The 17,983-nt window shown below is 31.8% G+C and overlaps 1 protein-coding gene across 4 annotated transcripts in view; it reads right to left on the bottom strand.

Annotated features, from left to right (window-relative positions):
* The window catches only part of LOC143235427 (uncharacterized), a 44,726-nt gene that overhangs the window by 3,771 nt on the left and 22,972 nt on the right, over positions 1–17,983 (bottom strand). The window contains exons 4-9 of one of the 4 annotated variants that reach the window (XM_076473580.1): positions 17,505–17,603; positions 16,759–16,857; positions 15,400–15,498; positions 12,625–12,723; positions 11,052–11,147; positions 5,404–6,746 (exon numbers count right to left, since the gene is read on the bottom strand). In XM_076473580.1, the coding sequence (XP_076329695.1) occupies positions 6,672–6,746; positions 11,052–11,147; positions 12,625–12,723; positions 15,400–15,498; positions 16,759–16,857; positions 17,505–17,603 (567 nt within the window). In that variant the 3' untranslated portion in view covers positions 5,404–6,671. Of the gene's footprint in view, positions 1–5,403; positions 6,747–9,682; positions 10,124–11,051; positions 11,148–12,624; positions 12,724–15,399; positions 15,499–16,758; positions 16,858–17,504; positions 17,604–17,983 lie in introns of those variants that run through there. The other 3 variants (XM_076473581.1, XM_076473582.1, XM_076473583.1) reach the window with 3 other exon arrangements.

Here is a 17,983-nt window from a genome sequence, read left to right as displayed (position 1 = left end):
GTAGTTGTAACATTGTTCAGTTGACGTTCTTGATGTTATATACCAGTGATAATGTTCATCTGACATGAGAAGGTGTTATGTAGTAGTGATGCTGTTCAGTTGACATGAGAAGGTGTTATGTTGTAATGATACTGTTCAGTTGACATGAGAAGGTGTTATGTTGTAGTGATACTGTTCACTTGACATGAGAAGGTGTTATGTTGTAGTGATGCCGTAGCGATGAAATAAGAAGTGGATTTATCGTGTCGAAGGGAAAAGTTAGTATCCGTGAAAATGTGCAACAACAAATTGTAGGTTGAAGCTTAGAGAGAAGGAAAAATGGTTGCTTGAGAAAGATATCAAAAAAACGTATCGTTTTCTGGCAACCCAATCATCAAACTAATAGCTCACAGCTAGTTGTTTTTAATAAAAGGAAAGCGCACGAGACAATTCTAGATTAATAATGGAATAATAGAGCTATAGTTAATAGACTGGTAATTTTACTTTCTGTTTAGATGTTTATACGTAGTTGTAAGTTAATAGACTGGTAATTTTACTTTCTGTTCAGAAGTTTATACATAGTTATAAGTTAATAGACTGGTAATTTTACTTTCTGTTTAAAAATTTATACATAGTTATAAGTTAATAGACTGGTAATTTTACTTTCTGTTTAGATGTTTATACGTAGTTGTAAGTTAATAGACTGGTAATTTTACTTTCTGTTCAGAAGTTTATACATAGTTATAAGTTAATAGACTGGTAATTTTACTTTCTGTTCAGAAGTTTATACATAGTTATAAGTTAATAGACTGGTAATTTTACTTTCTGTTTAAAAGTTTATACATAGTTATAAGTTAATAGACCGGTAATTTTACTTTCTGTTTAAAAGTTTATACATAGTTATAAGTTAATAGACTGGTAATTTTACTTTCTGTTTAGATGTTTATACGTAGTTGTAAGTTAATAGACTGGTAATTTTACTTTCTGTTCAGAAGTTTATACATAGTTATAAGTTAATAGACTGGTAATTTTACTTTCTGTTCAGAAGTTTATACATAGTTATAAGTTAATAGACTGGTAATTTTACTTTCTGTTTAAAGTTTATACATAGTTATAAGTTAATAGACCGGTAATTTTACTTTCTGTTTAAAAGTTTATACATAGTTATAAGTTAATAGACTGGTAATTTTACTTTCTGTTTAGATGTTTATACGTAGTTGTAAGTTAATAGACTGGTAATTTTACTTTCTGTTCAGAAGTTTATACATAGTTATAAGTTAATAGACTGGTAATTTTACTTTCTGTTTAAAAGTTTATACATAGTTATAAGTTAATAGACTGGTAATTTTACTTTCTGTTCAGAAGTTTATACGTAGTTGTAAGTTAATAGACTGGTAATTTTACTTTCTGTTTAAAAGTTTATACATAGTTATAAGTTAATAGACTGGTAATTTTACTTTCTGTTTAAAAGTTTATACATAGTTGTAAGTTAATAGACTGGTAATTTTACTTTCTGTTTAAAAGTTTATACATAGTTATAAGTTAATAGACCGGTAATTTTACTTTCTGTTTAAAAGTTTATACATAGTTATAAGTTAATAGACTGGTAATTTTACTTTCTGTTTAAAAGTTTATACATAGTTATAAGTTAATAGACTGGTAATTTTACTTTCTGTTTAAAAGTTTATACATAGTTATAAGTTAATAGACTGGTAATTTTACTTTCTGTTTGGATTTTTATCCATAGTTATAAAAAACACTGCAGAGAGAGATGTATTTTAAAAGATAGAAACTGTCTAAGAAGGTCTTTGTTCTTTTTGCTGAAGATATAAAGTAGTCTCTCCGAGTATGTAACATTGCTTCCTCTAAGTCATTAGAGATGTTTTTGCTGCGATATTTTGTTTTCTTATTTACGGTCCTGAGAATGTTCATTCTTTTTCTGTACTTTGCGAACAGAAAAAATGAGTATTGCATTCTATGCAGCGCATAACTTAAGAGTGATTTTTTACATTTGTTCTACTTGTATGACATAGAAAAGATGGACTAAGTAACTTCCACATAATCTGAAATTCAATATGCTTCCTAACTATTACAGTGTGTCATCGTTTTCTCGAAGGAAGACTTTTGAAACGTGGTCCTTTACACATGTGTAGTTTACAATAGGCAGGTGCCGTCCGTTCCAGTTTACTATTTGTACTCTTTTACAAAGAAATATATTGTTGGAAATTACTATTTGCAATAAGACAGTGTAAATTTACCGATTTACAACGCTACGATCCGGGTTTTGATTCCACGTGGTGGACACGACAGGTAGCCTAGTGTTTGTTTGCTAGTGTTAAAAAAATTTGACAATTATTTTCTTCGATAGATAATAGTTAGTATTTGTAGTTAACTATGTAAGTAATTTACCAGATAAACTTGTCGTGAAATATTTTCAATTTTTATTATGGTCTCAGCCCTTACCCTCCTGAAAATTCAATTCCTGAGTAAAACAGATAATTTCATATCTTTAAATGTCTCACCCCTTGTTATTTAGTTTGTATCTTCTTGTACAACAAGGTCAAATATAATTGTAACTTTTTATTAAATATACAGTAAAATACTCCATACACAGATACTTTACACTAGTCTATCAGTTCCAGATTATAGATAGCTATCGTAACTAGCATATCTAGTAAAATACTCGATACACAGATACTTTACACTAGTCTATCAGTTCCAGATTATAGATAGTTATCGTAACTAGCATATCTAGTAAAATACTCGATACACAGATACATTACACTACTCTATCAGTTCCAGATTATAAATAGCTATCGTAACTAGCATATCTAGTAAAATACTCGATACACAGATACTTTACACTAGTCTATCAGTTCCAGTATATATATAGCTATCGTAACTAGCATATCTAGTAAAATACTTCACACACAGATACTTTACACTAGTCTATCATTTCCAGATTATAGATAGCTATCGTAGTAAGTGCTGCGTAGTTCTGATAATAGAAACAACAATCCAGTAACCGAGGTTTCAGTTAAACTATATTATTGTTTTAATGATGTCCTTTTTTTTTTCAAATAACAAATGTTCTTGAAACTTTTAAAATGTCATTCAAAAATAGGTTTTTATCTTGCTTGGCCTTCACCATCTAAAATCAAATGAATAACACATAAATCATGTCAGTGCTCTGTAGTCTTTTCTGTTTATCATAGTCCATTATGCCCTTGAAATTAGTCTGATGCTGTGGTCAGAAGAGTGTTAGCAAACTATTCCTTATTATTCGGAGCAGAAAAGGTCTGTCGTTTATCGTAATATGTCTAAAAGCATTTTAAAAGTAAGACTCAGTTTCTGAACACAGCTTCAAAGATGTGCTTACACAAAACATGGGCGTTTTGTGATGTGGGAGTGTGAGACAGTGATGGACGGATGGCCTGTCTAAGTTACTAGCAGTAGAGTACAAATGACTTTGTTTTTTGAGTTAATGAACATATTTCGTAACCCTAACCTTCACTTTTCCAAGGGTCGTAAATATCTTCTGAGGTACCATTTAAAAGTTCAGAATAAAAATGTGATATATGTTAACCATCTGTTTTGCAAATACCAGTTGAAGGTATCCGTCAAGGAAGCAAAGACTGCATACAAGACAGAGCTAGGCAATGTGTTTTTCATCTCACTCTCTGGCAAAAATCCTAAGCCAAATTAACTCCCGTACATTGTCGGACAGTTATCGTACAAAAAGTACGGTAATCGAGCAAGCTAACTCTGGGTGATGTATGCTAAACCAAAAACATACAGATCCATACATAATAGTAAGATTGTATAATGTACAATGTAAGATAGACGTTAGTCAGATTATTTTGCATGATTAATACGTACGACATATACACAGTGTTACGATTGGTATGGTATACTTTTTATGTCGTATGTTCAAACAAGACACTGAATTAAGCTGTGATAAAATTTATCTTTCATCATTTTTTACCTCCTTCAATGCTAAAAGAAACGATTTAATCTAAATTGATGGTAAAAATAACATACTGTATAATGTAACATTATTAAACTTATAATAACCTTTTGAAAAACAAGTTACGCAAAAAATACCAGACGACTGAATCCAACTGTGACGTAATAACGCTTTCCTGCATTTTGGTTGGTCGACCTTTTTGTATTCGATAGTGAAACTTTACGACTGCCACAATGAATGAATTCAAGAAATTTGTCGATTTAAAATATATGAACTTGTCTCACATCAATTTGAATTTCGATGAGACTTAAATCAGTGCAAGTACACTAGTTTTACAACAGTATGACACTTCACAATTAATAAAACAACACTTTATCATTACATATTCAGACTTTAAACAGTTGTGGTTCTCTGTATCAACTGGAAAAATATCTCAATAATAAGAAACAATGTTTTATTTATTACTTTAGACCTTAGCTCAAAAGTACTGTGTATCTTGTGGTATTTCTATAAATTAGAAATATGTCAGAATAATAACAACGCTTAACTCCGTTTCTTCAAATCGTAATTACAAAATAGTTAAAGCTTTCTGATTCTCTTTATAAACTGGAATAATGTGTGCTTTTCACCCAGTTCAGTTGGAAATTGAAAGTAGAACAGTTTAACTTGGTTTATCAACGACGAATCTTTCGCTTGTCACGATGAACGTGTTAAGAGAGAGATGTGAGGTCTTTCTACTAACTGAATGATAAAAAAAACACCTTAGACTATATGTAAAAAAGAAAGTTATTTCGAGAACTGGTTCAAAGTTTTACAGAGTTCTTAGTTCTTATTCACAGATTAATAATGTATTACCGATCAGTGAATTGTATATATTCTGTCACAACACCAACTTCCTACGAAATTATGATGATGTAATAATCTATCACTAAATGTTTACTCCCAGAAGTATTCTTTACGAACACAGGAGATGAATTTCTGTACTAAAGTGATGGTTCCATTCGATATTATTCGAAAGACAGTTTCGGTTTTATTCTAATGACGTCACTATATTTCATTTTATCTTTTTTTTTAACATTTGATCATTAGCCAAAACACCAAGCTTCATAATATGTCTAGGTCTGTAGTTCAGAAAGTATTTCAGTCTGAGACTCCCTTGATGTGAAAAAATAAAGTGTAAGATCCCCCTAGCCTATAACTTTAGCATCGGGATAAAAAAACACAGTGTCGTTAGTATAAACAACATCTCATTTCTACGTACTGTGTCGTCCAATTACTTCAACATAATTTTAGCAGCTTACTATTTATTTAAAATTAAAATGAATCCAACACCTTTGTTTTCTGTGGCCCCAGAAAAAGGTTTATGGTCCCCATGGTGGTACCAGAATGTGGTAGCATGGCTCCCACTTTGACAAACTCTTATCTAACGGATTCTCATGAAAGCAAAAAGTACTGACTGAAGTAAAATATTTTTTTATTAACAGATGTTTGAAAATGTATTTTTTGTACACTGTACATTATGTTTATGTTCACACTAAGAAGTAAATTAGTTTTTCTTCTGTATTTCTCTTATTCTGAAAAAGTAATTAAACATTATCAGTTTATTTTATTTTTCAATAATATTTACTTTTCAAAACATTTTACGGTGAAGCCTATCAACAGAAACATGGCAGCTTTGTAACGCTACGACAAACCCACAAAGTAAGCAGAGCGCTAACACCCGTTCCATAACACCGACTTAGCTTGTTCTATTCAGTGAAACCCTGGTTTTAGTGGAAACATTGAAATAGAACTTTAATTTCTACCACAGATTTTCTTCCTCATAGAATACAACTAATGCTCTAATGACAAACGAAGTTCATATATAATATGTGGTTGTACCAGTTAAATGTTTTTGTCGATTAACACAAAATGGGATATTCAGTTTAACTTACATTCAAACATGTATTTTACTTGATGTAATTTCAAAATCTGCTTTTATAAATAACACAAATATACTTATTAATTCTTACCAGTCTTTCTGTTTTGTTTCTTAGTTTAGTGTTTAGTTTAACAACTTCCAATAGGCTAGAATAATTTTTCCACAATTTTATAAAACAGAATGTATTAATTTTATAAAACAGAATCTATTATTAAATCAGATACTGTGCAGTTCAATTACGAGCTATTTTTAAATTTGATAGTAAATATCAAAGTGAGAAAATGTACTTGAAATTAATAACTATCTAAACACAAGTTGTGCCATTATATTTTTGTTTTGTTTCTTTTGTTCAAGTGTCTTTACGTACTATCAAGTAATAAAACTACTACTGTTATACAGGATTTCCTGGAATTGCGTTAACAAAACTGTACCAAACAATGTATCGGACATCCTTTATATGCCCGTTTCCTATATAATCAAACAATATTTCTGTAGAATCATATACTGATAGAAAACAAATTTACTTTAAAATGTTTTTTTCGTCATGTGAACGTTGACATCACAGACATATGGTTACATATGAACTTATTATACTGACATTACTTACTTCGCTACACGAACGCTAAACGCCAAGTTTTTACTAAAACTACAACAATCTTCGTTCCCTTTGAAAGTGTTCTGTACATAGTGCTTGGTTTCCTTCACGTTAAGTGTTGTTCCTATCTCACTTTACAATCAACGAATTAATAATTTTAGAAAACACATTCTTTGATGTTTTTAATACACACGTGACTTCGGTTGACTTCAAATCTGATTTAATACATCCTTCACATCTTGATGTGCATGGCGTGTAACAGCATGTTGTAGTAAGTCTCCGTTCTGAAAGTTAAAAACTCCTTACAGAACCTAAAAGCGCATACATCAACCAACGAATACACTGATTAACTTGTCATAGAACTCAATTCAAACTCAACTTTATAAATGTTTAATATTAAATAATAAATACATTAAATGCTTTTGCAGTAGTTAACCACATAGATGCTTTTTAAAGTTTTCTTTGTGTTGTTAACGAGAGTATTTTGTCACATTAGTGACACTATTAAACCTAATATTCTAGAATGCACTTTTACCACTGTATACAAAAGAGATTAATACAGGGGTCATTTTATTTAATGTTTAGACCTTAAAGTTTACCAATATCGAAACTAAACATAGTAAGTTTTAAAGTAAACTATGAATTAATGCACTTTTACCACTGTGTACAAAAGAGATTAATACAGGGGTCATTTTATTTAATGTTCAGACCTTAAAGTTTACCAATATCGAAACTAAACATAGTAAGTTTTAAAGTAAACTATGAATTAATGCACTTTTACCACTGTATACAAAAGAGATTAATACAGGGGTCATTTTATTTAATGTTTAGACCTTAAAGTTTACCAATATCGAAACTAAACATAGTAAGTTTTAAAGTAAACTATGAATTAATGCACTTTTACCACTGTGTACAAAAGAGATTAATACAGGGGTCATTTTATTTAATGTTCAGACCTTAAAGTTTACCAATATCGAAACTAAACATAGTAAGTTTTAAAGTAAACTATGAATTAATGCACTTTTACCACTGTGTACAAAAGAGATTAATACAGGGGTCATTTTATTTAATGTTTAGACCTTAAAGTTTACCAATATCGAAACTAAACATAGTAAGTTTTAAAGTAAACTATGAATTAATGCACTTTTACCACTGTGTACAAAGAGATTAATACAGGGGTCATTTTATTTAATGTTCAGACCTTAAAGTTTACCAATATCGAAACTAAACATAGTAAGTTTTAAAGTAAACTATGAATTAATGCACTTTTACCACTGTGTAGAAAAGATATTAATACAGTGGTCATTTTATTTAATGTTTAGACCTTAAAGTTTACCAATATCGAAACTAAACATAGTAAGTTTTAAAGTAAACTATGAATTAATGCACTTTACCACTGTGTACAAAAGAGATTAATACAGGGGTCATTTTATTTAATGTTCAGACCTTAAAGTTTACCAATATCGAAACTAAACATAGTGAGTTTTAAAGTAAACTATGAACTTTTACTGCCCACGGACGAAACAGAAATAGTGTAAACAAGTACAGTACTTTGCTAAAGTTTTCACCCCCTGTATTGGTAATAAAGTTTAGATATTTCTTTATGAAAGACACAACTCAAATGGCCAAAAATATTTATCATATTAATCTCCGACCAGTTTCTAAAAACAAAAGGTGTATTGTTACTCGCTTTAGTGATGTAACACAAAAAACCTTAAACATATTGCGGAAGTCTTCACCCCTAACATGATTATGCAGTTTATATTTAGTTTACGCTCCAGTAATAACAAGTCGTTTTGGATATCTTCCACAAGCTTTGCACAGCATGTTTACTCTTGCTTATGAATATCCTCCCTTTTCTTGTAAACTGAAAGGATGTCTTTGTTTTACAGCTATTTTCAAGTCTCTCCACATATTTTTGAGTGGATTTAGGTCTGAGCTTTGGCTTGGTCAGTCAGAGGCTTTAATTCTGATTCTCTGAAACCATTATTGGTTTGGAATTATTGTCCTGTTGAAATGTGAACATTTGACCGAGTTTAAGTTTGTCATCTGACTTCTTCAGATTTATCTCTAACATCCAATACTCTGCACTATTCACAATATCTTGAATACATACAAGTTCTACGGTGTCAGCTGCATAAAAACATCTCCAGAGCCTTACGGATCTACCATCATGGAACACAGCTGAAATTGTATTTGCCGGATCATGAGAAGTGTCAGGTTCTCGTCATACATACCATTTGCCATTTAACCAAGAAAAGTCCTATTTTGGTCTCATATAAGTATAGAACGTTCTGTCACATTATTGTATGGTTATTGAAATGTTTACAAGCACGGTTCATTCGTTATCTGATACACATTTTCGTCAGTAGTGGTTTCCTTTTTGCTATTCTACCAAACTAGTCTTTTTTCGTCCGTAAGGTACCCAAGGTGTGTAGAGTAACTCTAGCTGCTGATATCGAAGTCTACAGCTCCTTCAGTGTCACTTCTCTGACAATTTTTCTACTTGTCCAAGCTCAAACCCTCTTAGATTAAGGTAGTGTGACACACTTTCCATTTATTCACAACATATTATACAGTATTTAATTGCAAATTGAGAACCTTTGAAACTGAGTTATAGCTTTTTCTGGAACTGTGTTTCTGAACAGTCTTTTGTAGACAGTTCTTTTGTCATTATTCTTAATGTATAACAGTAAATCAAAATTTAACTTTCAAAATACTCTGCTTAAATCAATACTGATGGCTCTATATGATCTCAAGTACTTTTAACATGGTTCTATAACACACTTTGGTATCTGATAGAGTTATACAGAGTCACTTGTATTTACTTTGTAGGGCAGTAACGTGAAGTTATATCAACAATGATAAAAAATAAAGTAGGTGAAGAATTTTGCATCATGTGTTTTCAATATTATTTGTGTTATATCACTAAAGTGAATAATAATACACCTTTTGTTCTTTAGAAACTGGTCGAAGATTAATATGATAAATATTTTTGGCCATTTGAGTTATGTCTTTCATAAAGAAATATCTAAACTTTATTACCAGCACAGGGGATGAAAACTTTTACAAGGAACTGCAGAGCCTTGGTAGCTGATAAAAAAATTCATAATCGACGTTAATCCTCGCATAGGGATGAGGTTACATACAGCAATGACCATTCCATATATATATGCAAAAACGGCTCGTTTGGGTTGAGAAAATATTTTACGTTGTTCGCTCTCTATGTAAAATATTTTCTCAACCCATACGAGCCGTTTTTGCATATACATTTCTCTACAAGTGGGTTTTCTCGACATCACTGACCATTCCATATAGTTTATACTTCCTTGGACAGATTTTTGTATTGTCACCTATCTGAACCAAAGGTAGTTTATAAATGTATGGGTAATACAAACGTTTGTACTGGTTAGCATTAATATTTATATTGCAAATAATTATAGATGTAAGTACACTCGGAGCATGGGGCACTGCACTAGGACTTTAGTGGTATAAACATAGTCCCGCGGTCTTTTACCATTTTAGAGATTTACCAATATCACAGTAAAAGATTGCTTCAAGTATGAAAAGAATAACAGTTTTACTTATTTTGAACATGTCCATTTCCTTTCTTGTCTCTGTTCAATTTGTTTTCTCACAAGTAGGCTTTCCACACCTGAGACTATCATAAAGGTTACATAAACAAAACTTTTTATCAGTTAATATATAAGCTTAGTGTTTTTGTAATCAGTCTAATTCTGGCACCAATACATCTATATTTAACCATTTTGGTATTACAGCAACAATTGTAGTTTAGCATTTTTCAAAGGCTAGAATAATTTTTTCGTGATTTAAAAAAAAAGATATTATTAAATCAAGTATTATGCATGTTCAGTTAAAAGCTATTTTCGAAGTTAATAGTAAATCCCAAAGTGCTAAAATGTAACAGAAATTAATAAATATCTAAAATTTGTACCATTCGATATTTTTATTTCCCTTATAAACGCATTCTTATCACCAAGATCACAGGGTAAACATAAGTTGCTTATGTCTAATGATGAATTTAATGTGAACTTTAGCAAATGTTTAAATAGTCATGCGAGAAATTATTAAATATTTTCTTCATTTCATGATTAGCCATTCACATACTCATGTATTAAATATCTAGTGTTCCACAATATTCTATATAAATATGGTAATTCCTCTCACTTTAGTTTGTCTGAAAACATGTAGAATTCACTAATAATTCATTCAAGAAAGAATAATGAAGGTGCTTCTTTTACACAGACCATCAACAAAACTTATAGAGGTAGACTTGGTAGACATGTTGATGGTCCGTATAAAAGAAGAACCTTCATTTTGTCTACAAAATCTACCTCTATAAGTTTTGTTGATGGTCTGTGTAAAAGAAGCACCTTCTTTATGCCTGCAAAGTCTGCCTTTATAAGTTGTATTTATGGTCCGTGTAAAAGAAGCACCTTCATCATGTCTACAGAGTCTACCTTTATAAGTTGTATTTATGGTCCGTTTAAAATATGAAACTCCTCTATGTTTTAAAGGATCTATGCTCCATATAAAATAGTCAGCTCCACTGTACCTACAAGTCTTACCTGCAAAAGTCCTGTTGACCTTCCATGTGAAAGAAGCATCTCCACTATATCTATGAAACCTTTTTGTTGAGCTTTGAATAAGGGCGTGGTTCCATCCTAATAACAAATTAATGAAACTCCACTTTTATTTCAACTATTGTTGTATAAATCCCGAGACTTTTAGGTATTAGTAAATCGTTATTAAAACGTTATGCATTTTTTAAAACAAGAATGTTCAGTAAGGTATTCTGAACTCATATTACAGAATGTGTATTAAAATTTATTTCGTAAGAATAGGAATACTATTCTTACTATAGTATTCATTATTTTAAACTTTTACATTAACATTTCACGCTCTATCACGTTATCAACAATTGGTGTTTTTTCATCGCATGAAACTCGAGTTTCAATTGATATCAGTTATTATAATAATTTCTCTGAAACTTTTTATGTATCTAGAATATTTCAATACTTCTTGATTCTAAAATGATCCACGCCAGCGACTTTCAGCTTGTGGTATATAAGACTATTTTGGATGGTGTGCAACTAATGTGAATCCTTGCTGTCTTTGGACAGTTTTCACAATGAAAATGAAATAAAACACACTTTAAAATTGTCAAGAACATTAAATTAACCAATTCTAATACTAGTGTTTGACGGTATAATTGATCAAGTGTCAAATAGAGACACTTTTTCGAGTGATTTTTAATTGCGCTCTATTTCGACGGTGAAAGGAGAAGTGTTTTGAGGAAAATTCTTTTGATTGACTTCTGTCTCAGATTATAAGGTGAATACAAACAGTTATCTGATTGACCCTTAAAGTGACTGGTACTATTCTAACCAACCTGCTTACGTTCGAACTCTTTCGGAAGTTATTGCTTTTAAGAATAAATGGGGAACATGGACAAATACGGAACCCGACCTGTGACTTGAGTGTCCCTTATTCCTGTTGTATCGGAAGAAGAGGGGACAACATTCTTACTAATATTAGCTTTTTTTTAGATACGGGTGTAAATTTTGCCTTTGTTCAAACCTGGATGACACAGGAAATATTAAACAAATAATGGTACCCAGTCCAAAATAGGTTAATTGTTACTATTGTAAACTGATATAACAACTTTCTACATTTACTGTTTTACATCAGCCCAATGCTGAAAGCATCACAGCTAATTAATAATTGATTTTATGCCATATTTGAGAATCTCTCATAAAGCAGGTTGCAAAATGACTTGGTGTTCTAAACATTATCTTGTATTCAAACAATTATTTTTTTAATTTTGCGCAAAGCTACTTGAGGGCTATCTGCGCTAACCGTCCCTAATTTAGCAATGTAAGACTAGAGGAAAGGCAGCTAGTCATTACCGCCCATCGCCACTCTTGGGCTACTCTTTTATCAACGAATAGTGTGATTGACAATCACTTTATAACGCCCCCACAGCTAAAAAGGCAAGCATGTTTGGTGTGACGGGGATTCGAACCCGCGACCCTCGGATTATGAGTCGAGTACCTTATCCACCTGGACCATATTCAAACATGGATTGCTCGTATCTTATGAGCGATGATCAGTTATTCAAAAATATAAGATTACAGTTACCTCTCGGGGAATGCTTGGATGTGCACCATGAGCTATCAGCTCTTCCACAATGTCATAATGTCCCATTTGACAAGCCATCCAGAGAGGAGTAACTCCATCCTGAATTTAAAAAAGCAAAACAAATAACGATATAAAAATTTAACACAGATATCTATACTTAATCATTATATATTAAACAATAAGACACGAAATAAGGGTAAAGTTCATGGTGGAATTGAAAATGTTTCTCTGTAGGATCTAAACCATTTGGTAAGTAATTTGCTGCAATAGTGATAATTAAATAAACGTGCAATGAAGCGAGTAATCCTTAAATTTTAGACAAATCTTACTGATGAGTCTAAATGATGCATTTTGATGGAACATTGTCTTACCTGAAAAGTGAAGCAATAATAGTATATATATGTGGTATGTTTTGTTTGATTTTATAAACTTACATATTTTATATGTATTTAATATTATGTGTAAAAAATAATTGCTGTGTTTTATATTAAATATTGTTATGGAACTAATATGTTGTTGTTGAATCTAGTCCATCTTAATTCTTTAAAACATATTGTAATTGAGAATTTTCTAATCCTGTAAAACTTCACAGAAGTGATTTTATTATTAACTCATCTTGGTCTCTTGTGGGTTAAGTAGCCATTTTGCATCTAGGTTTTAAACTAATTTATAAAAACTTATGAACTTGCGAAAGTTTTAAATCGTTTTGCTGTTTAATGTATGTTTATGAAAATTTGCCTTGTTGGGTTTGTAGTGGTAAATTATGTCATAAGCATAAAGAATCGAAAACAAAAATCCATAATTATGACAAATTGCAAATATGAAACCCGAAACTTGTCTGTGCTGCTGAAAGTTAGCCTGTTACTAATTTTTTCGCTGTGGTAAGCAGCTATCATATATTCCACTATACTATAATTCACCCCCTATAATATTGTAGCAAGATCTTTTTACGTTTCTTAAGATCCTATTTTAAACCTTTATTTGCTCTCAAGCATGCGCTAACATAGTTCTTGGAGTTACTCTCATAGCTTTTGCTGGTCATGGGGGTCGTCTGCTGTTTCATAGGTTGACCATATTAGAATTCAACACCACTGTAATTGTGGGTTATTTTACGATTGTCACATGTTGAAAAAATACTTCAGTATTAATGGTTTGCCGAGGTTGGTGTGGAAGAACTTGACTGGCCTGCACAGAGCCCTAACCTCAACTGCATCGAACACCTTTGGGATGAATTGGAACACCAACTGCGAGCCAGGCCTTCTCGCGCGACATCAGTGCCCGACCTCAATAATGCTCTTGTGGCTGAATAGGAGCGAATCTCCTCAGCCATGTTAGAAAATCCATTGAAAAACCTTCCCAGAAGAGTGGAGGTTGTTAAATCATCAAAGGGGGGACCAACTCCATATTAATGCCCATGGTTTTGGAATGAGATGTTCAACAAGTACATATGGGTGTGATGGTCGGGTGTCCATATACTTTTGGCCGTGTAGTGTATATAAAGAATAGAAAATGTGAAAGCAGTCTTGACGCTTTTAGAAAGATTCTTTTCTTACTATAATAGGAGCCCCCAGTGGCACAACGGCACGTCTGCGGACCAACAACGCTACACGTGGATTTCGATACGCGTGGTGGGCAGAACGCAGATAGTCCTTTTTTAGTTTTGTGCTAACAAACAGCTCTAACAGGAACAAAGCTTTAACTGCTGTGTACGATTTACTCTTAACCTTAAATCCATTTGTCCAGCCAGTTCTGGTTTACTTTAAACTTTGTTTCATCTTCGTTAAATTCAACATTTTTTTTTGTTCATAATAATTTGGCTTGCCTACTTTATGGCTACGAGGTACAAATAAAAATACAAAGTTAATGTTTCCCGAGATTTTGAATACCACACACGATTTTGATAACTCAATTATATCAATTGAAGTATTGTTTGTTTGTTTTGGAATTTCGCGCAAAGCTACACGAGGGCTATCTGCGCTAGCCGTCTCTAATTTAGCAGTGTAAGACTAGAGGAAAGGCAGCTAGTCATCATCACCCGTCGCCAACTCTTTGGCTACTCTTTTACCAACGAATATTGGAATTGACCGTCACAGTATAACACCCCCACGGCTGAAAGGGCGAGCATGTTCGGTGCAACGGAGATTCGAACCCGCGACCCTCAGATTATGAGTCGAACACCTTAACCCACCCGACCATGCCGAGCCTAATTGACGTATAAATTCAATCGAAAACGTTGGTTTAAATATTGATCATTAAGTGTAAAAAAGAAAAAAAACACTCCAAAAACAATACCAGTTATGAATGCTGATATATTAAAGATACCAAGTTGAAACCAAGTTTTAGCAGTTTGTGATCTTTTGTTATCCTTAAACAAATGTAGAATAAATAAATGTTGGTATTTTTGTCACATAAAATGTTTCAATACTATAGTCGGAAACAAAATTTAAAGAAAGAGTGGCCAAGTAATATGTTATAATCATTCCAAAGTTTCGGTTTCAAAATTAGTCGTGATTATGGATTTCTCAGTTTTCAAAAAAGTATTTGAATGTTGTGTTGCTACAAGTCGTAGTAACAAACACTACTAGTCAAAGTTAAATGTTTCGAGTAAATAAATATATTTTAATTATAGGCTTATCATTTGACTAAAAGTTGCTCAAGAGATACGAGAGAGCTTTATAATTCACTGTAAACCTTCAGCAACCCAAACCCAACAAAACACATACGAACATTGATTGGTATACTGACAACTGTGTTAAAGTATAGGATAAAGTTTACCGTTCTTCTAATATTCACTTCAGCATCCAATGACAGCAGATAGGACACGACTTCCAAGTATCCGTTCTGGGCTGCAACAAATAAAGGCGTAGCATTGTCCTACATAAAAGACAAGAAGGACACTAGTGTTAAATAAATATCACACTAAAATACTTGCAACCCAGATAATTTACAAGGTAATTACAAACCACTAAAGTTTAAAGGTGAAAAATATTTGCCGAAAATGGTTCTGGATAGTCTGGTTCAAAATGTTAATGGTGATCTTTTGAGACAAAACAAAGGTTCAATGTTTTTTGTAGCATTTTTCTATTTTCTATTTTTCTACTTCCATTTCATTAAGCGTCTACTCTGTTCAAGTTATATAATTAACAAAGATTTGATATGTGCACAATCCTCTACTTTATTAATCTACCTATCTTGGCTACTTCCGTGTTCTTATTCTTTGTGTTTCCTCGCACAGCTTGCTGAAGCGCAATATTACACGTTCAAGTGTGTTCGAACATTTTTTTGGGATTGTATTTTTTAATAAAATAGTTTCTAAAGACCTAGGGTTAAATTTAAAAAAAAGTTTTCAAATTGCCCCATAAGAGTTTTCAAACAAAGTAATGTGGAACATCCTCTAAACCCTGATAACCATTGATAAACGAAGTAATATAAAACATTATCTGCACCCTGATAACCGTTGATACACAATGTAAACTGAAACATACTCTACACCTGAATAACCGTTGATAATCAGAGTAACGTGAAACACCCTCTAAACCCTGATAACAGCTGATAAACAAAGTAATATGAAATATACTCTATGGTCTTATTCATTATTATTTAATTACTAGCTATCGTCAATGACTGGTTACCCAAACAGGCTTAAAGGTAAAGTAATTAAATACCTTTGAATTACCTCTCAGTTTTTAAACTTTGCAGAGCAGAGTGGTGAGATTAAACCATGTTTAATCTTAAATAAAAACAAAGAACAGTTTTACTAAAATCTGACGTTTTGGTTCATGTCTTTTTCAAAAGTTAGAATGTCACCTACAAATATAAACTGATAACCAAGAAGAACGCGTATAACAATGCGTAAACCGAAACGCCAAGTGTGAATAAATTTGTTTATTTCTGGAGTGTGATTAATAGTTTTGTAAACATATCATGAGAATTCGTAGACCATAATATCTTACTTTTATACATGCACACATTATTGGTAATATTGTTGACAGGAAGATAACACAAAACGAGATTGATAGGAGTAAAAATCGCCAATGGGTTGAACTAACAATTTTTATAACAATACTTAAAGTCCAATCTTTGTTCTCTCCTACCACCGTTTCTTCCAGAAAAACTCAGCAAAATATACATTACCGTCATACGAGCGTTGATATCTGCACCATGTTTTAACAACTCCTTAACCACATTAATATAGTTCCACTGAACAGCTACTGTAAGTGGAGTACCGCCGTCCTGTGTAAGAACAAAGCTATAAGTAGTAGTTCATTAATTTGCTGTCCAAAGGAAACTTCATTATTACGTGTTTGAATTTATTGAATCATTTTCATTTTCACATTTCTTTATCAAGTACATTTTGAAAATGAAACTCAGATATATTGAAAGAGAACTATATATATTGAAAAAGAAACATTTAGAGAAAGAGAAATATAGATATATATGTTGAAGAACAAACTTAGATATTAAAAGAGAAACTTCTGTAATGAAAGAGGAACTTAGACATACCTAAAAACGAAACTTAGATTTATTTAAAGAGAAAATTAGATATTGAAGAAGAAATGTAGATATACTGAGAACGAATATCAAATATATGTTGGAAGAAAAATGTATATAGTGGAAGAGAACCTGGAATTCGTGTCATTCAACAAAATATCATAACAAACGAACTCTGAAGTCACTAGATTAAAGAAAAAATAATCCATTCTTCAAAAGAACATAATAAACTCCTTTAAAGGGTAAAAGTAAAATTGAAATAATGTATTTAAGAAAACTTAGCTTGTGAAAAAATCAAAACTGTATTAAACAATCACCCTTTCACCTATAGAACTGTATACACATATACAATGTATTGCCAAGAACTTTCATCAAAAGTCATGACTGACCAAATTAACAGGGTCTACCGTGGCTCCACTCTCTAGAAGCAGCTTCACAATGTCCAGGTGACCACTCTGAGCAGCAAAAAACAAGGGAGATGTGCCTGTCTAAAATATTATAGAAGTACTTAAATTAGTTTAATTAAAACATGCTATGAGTAGAGATTAACAATGCTGATAAACAATGCTTAGTACGACTTCTGAATACAATAGAAACAATATGTGTAATAATGTCTAAAGGCACGGAGAAATAAAAATCGTTGTTGAGTTTGCTGGTTAGGAGAAATATAAGCTATAAATCCGAATAGGAAATGAAAAGTTACCCCTTACATTCATAATTCTATAATTAGCCCTATTGCATTGACAGACCTATAACTAAAATAAAAATATTTGTTGTTGTAATTTGGAGAGTAAAAGTCGTTTTTCTTCGAAATTTTATATTTATAACGTCACATTTGTCATATTTATTGTTATATTAAGTTGTCATA

Source organism: Tachypleus tridentatus, chromosome 12 (assembly GCF_004210375.1).
Source record: "Tachypleus tridentatus isolate NWPU-2018 chromosome 12, ASM421037v1, whole genome shotgun sequence".
NCBI classification, from domain to species: domain Eukaryota; kingdom Metazoa; phylum Arthropoda; class Merostomata; order Xiphosura; family Limulidae; genus Tachypleus; species Tachypleus tridentatus.
This window is presented reverse-complemented; position numbering and strand designations above follow the sequence as displayed.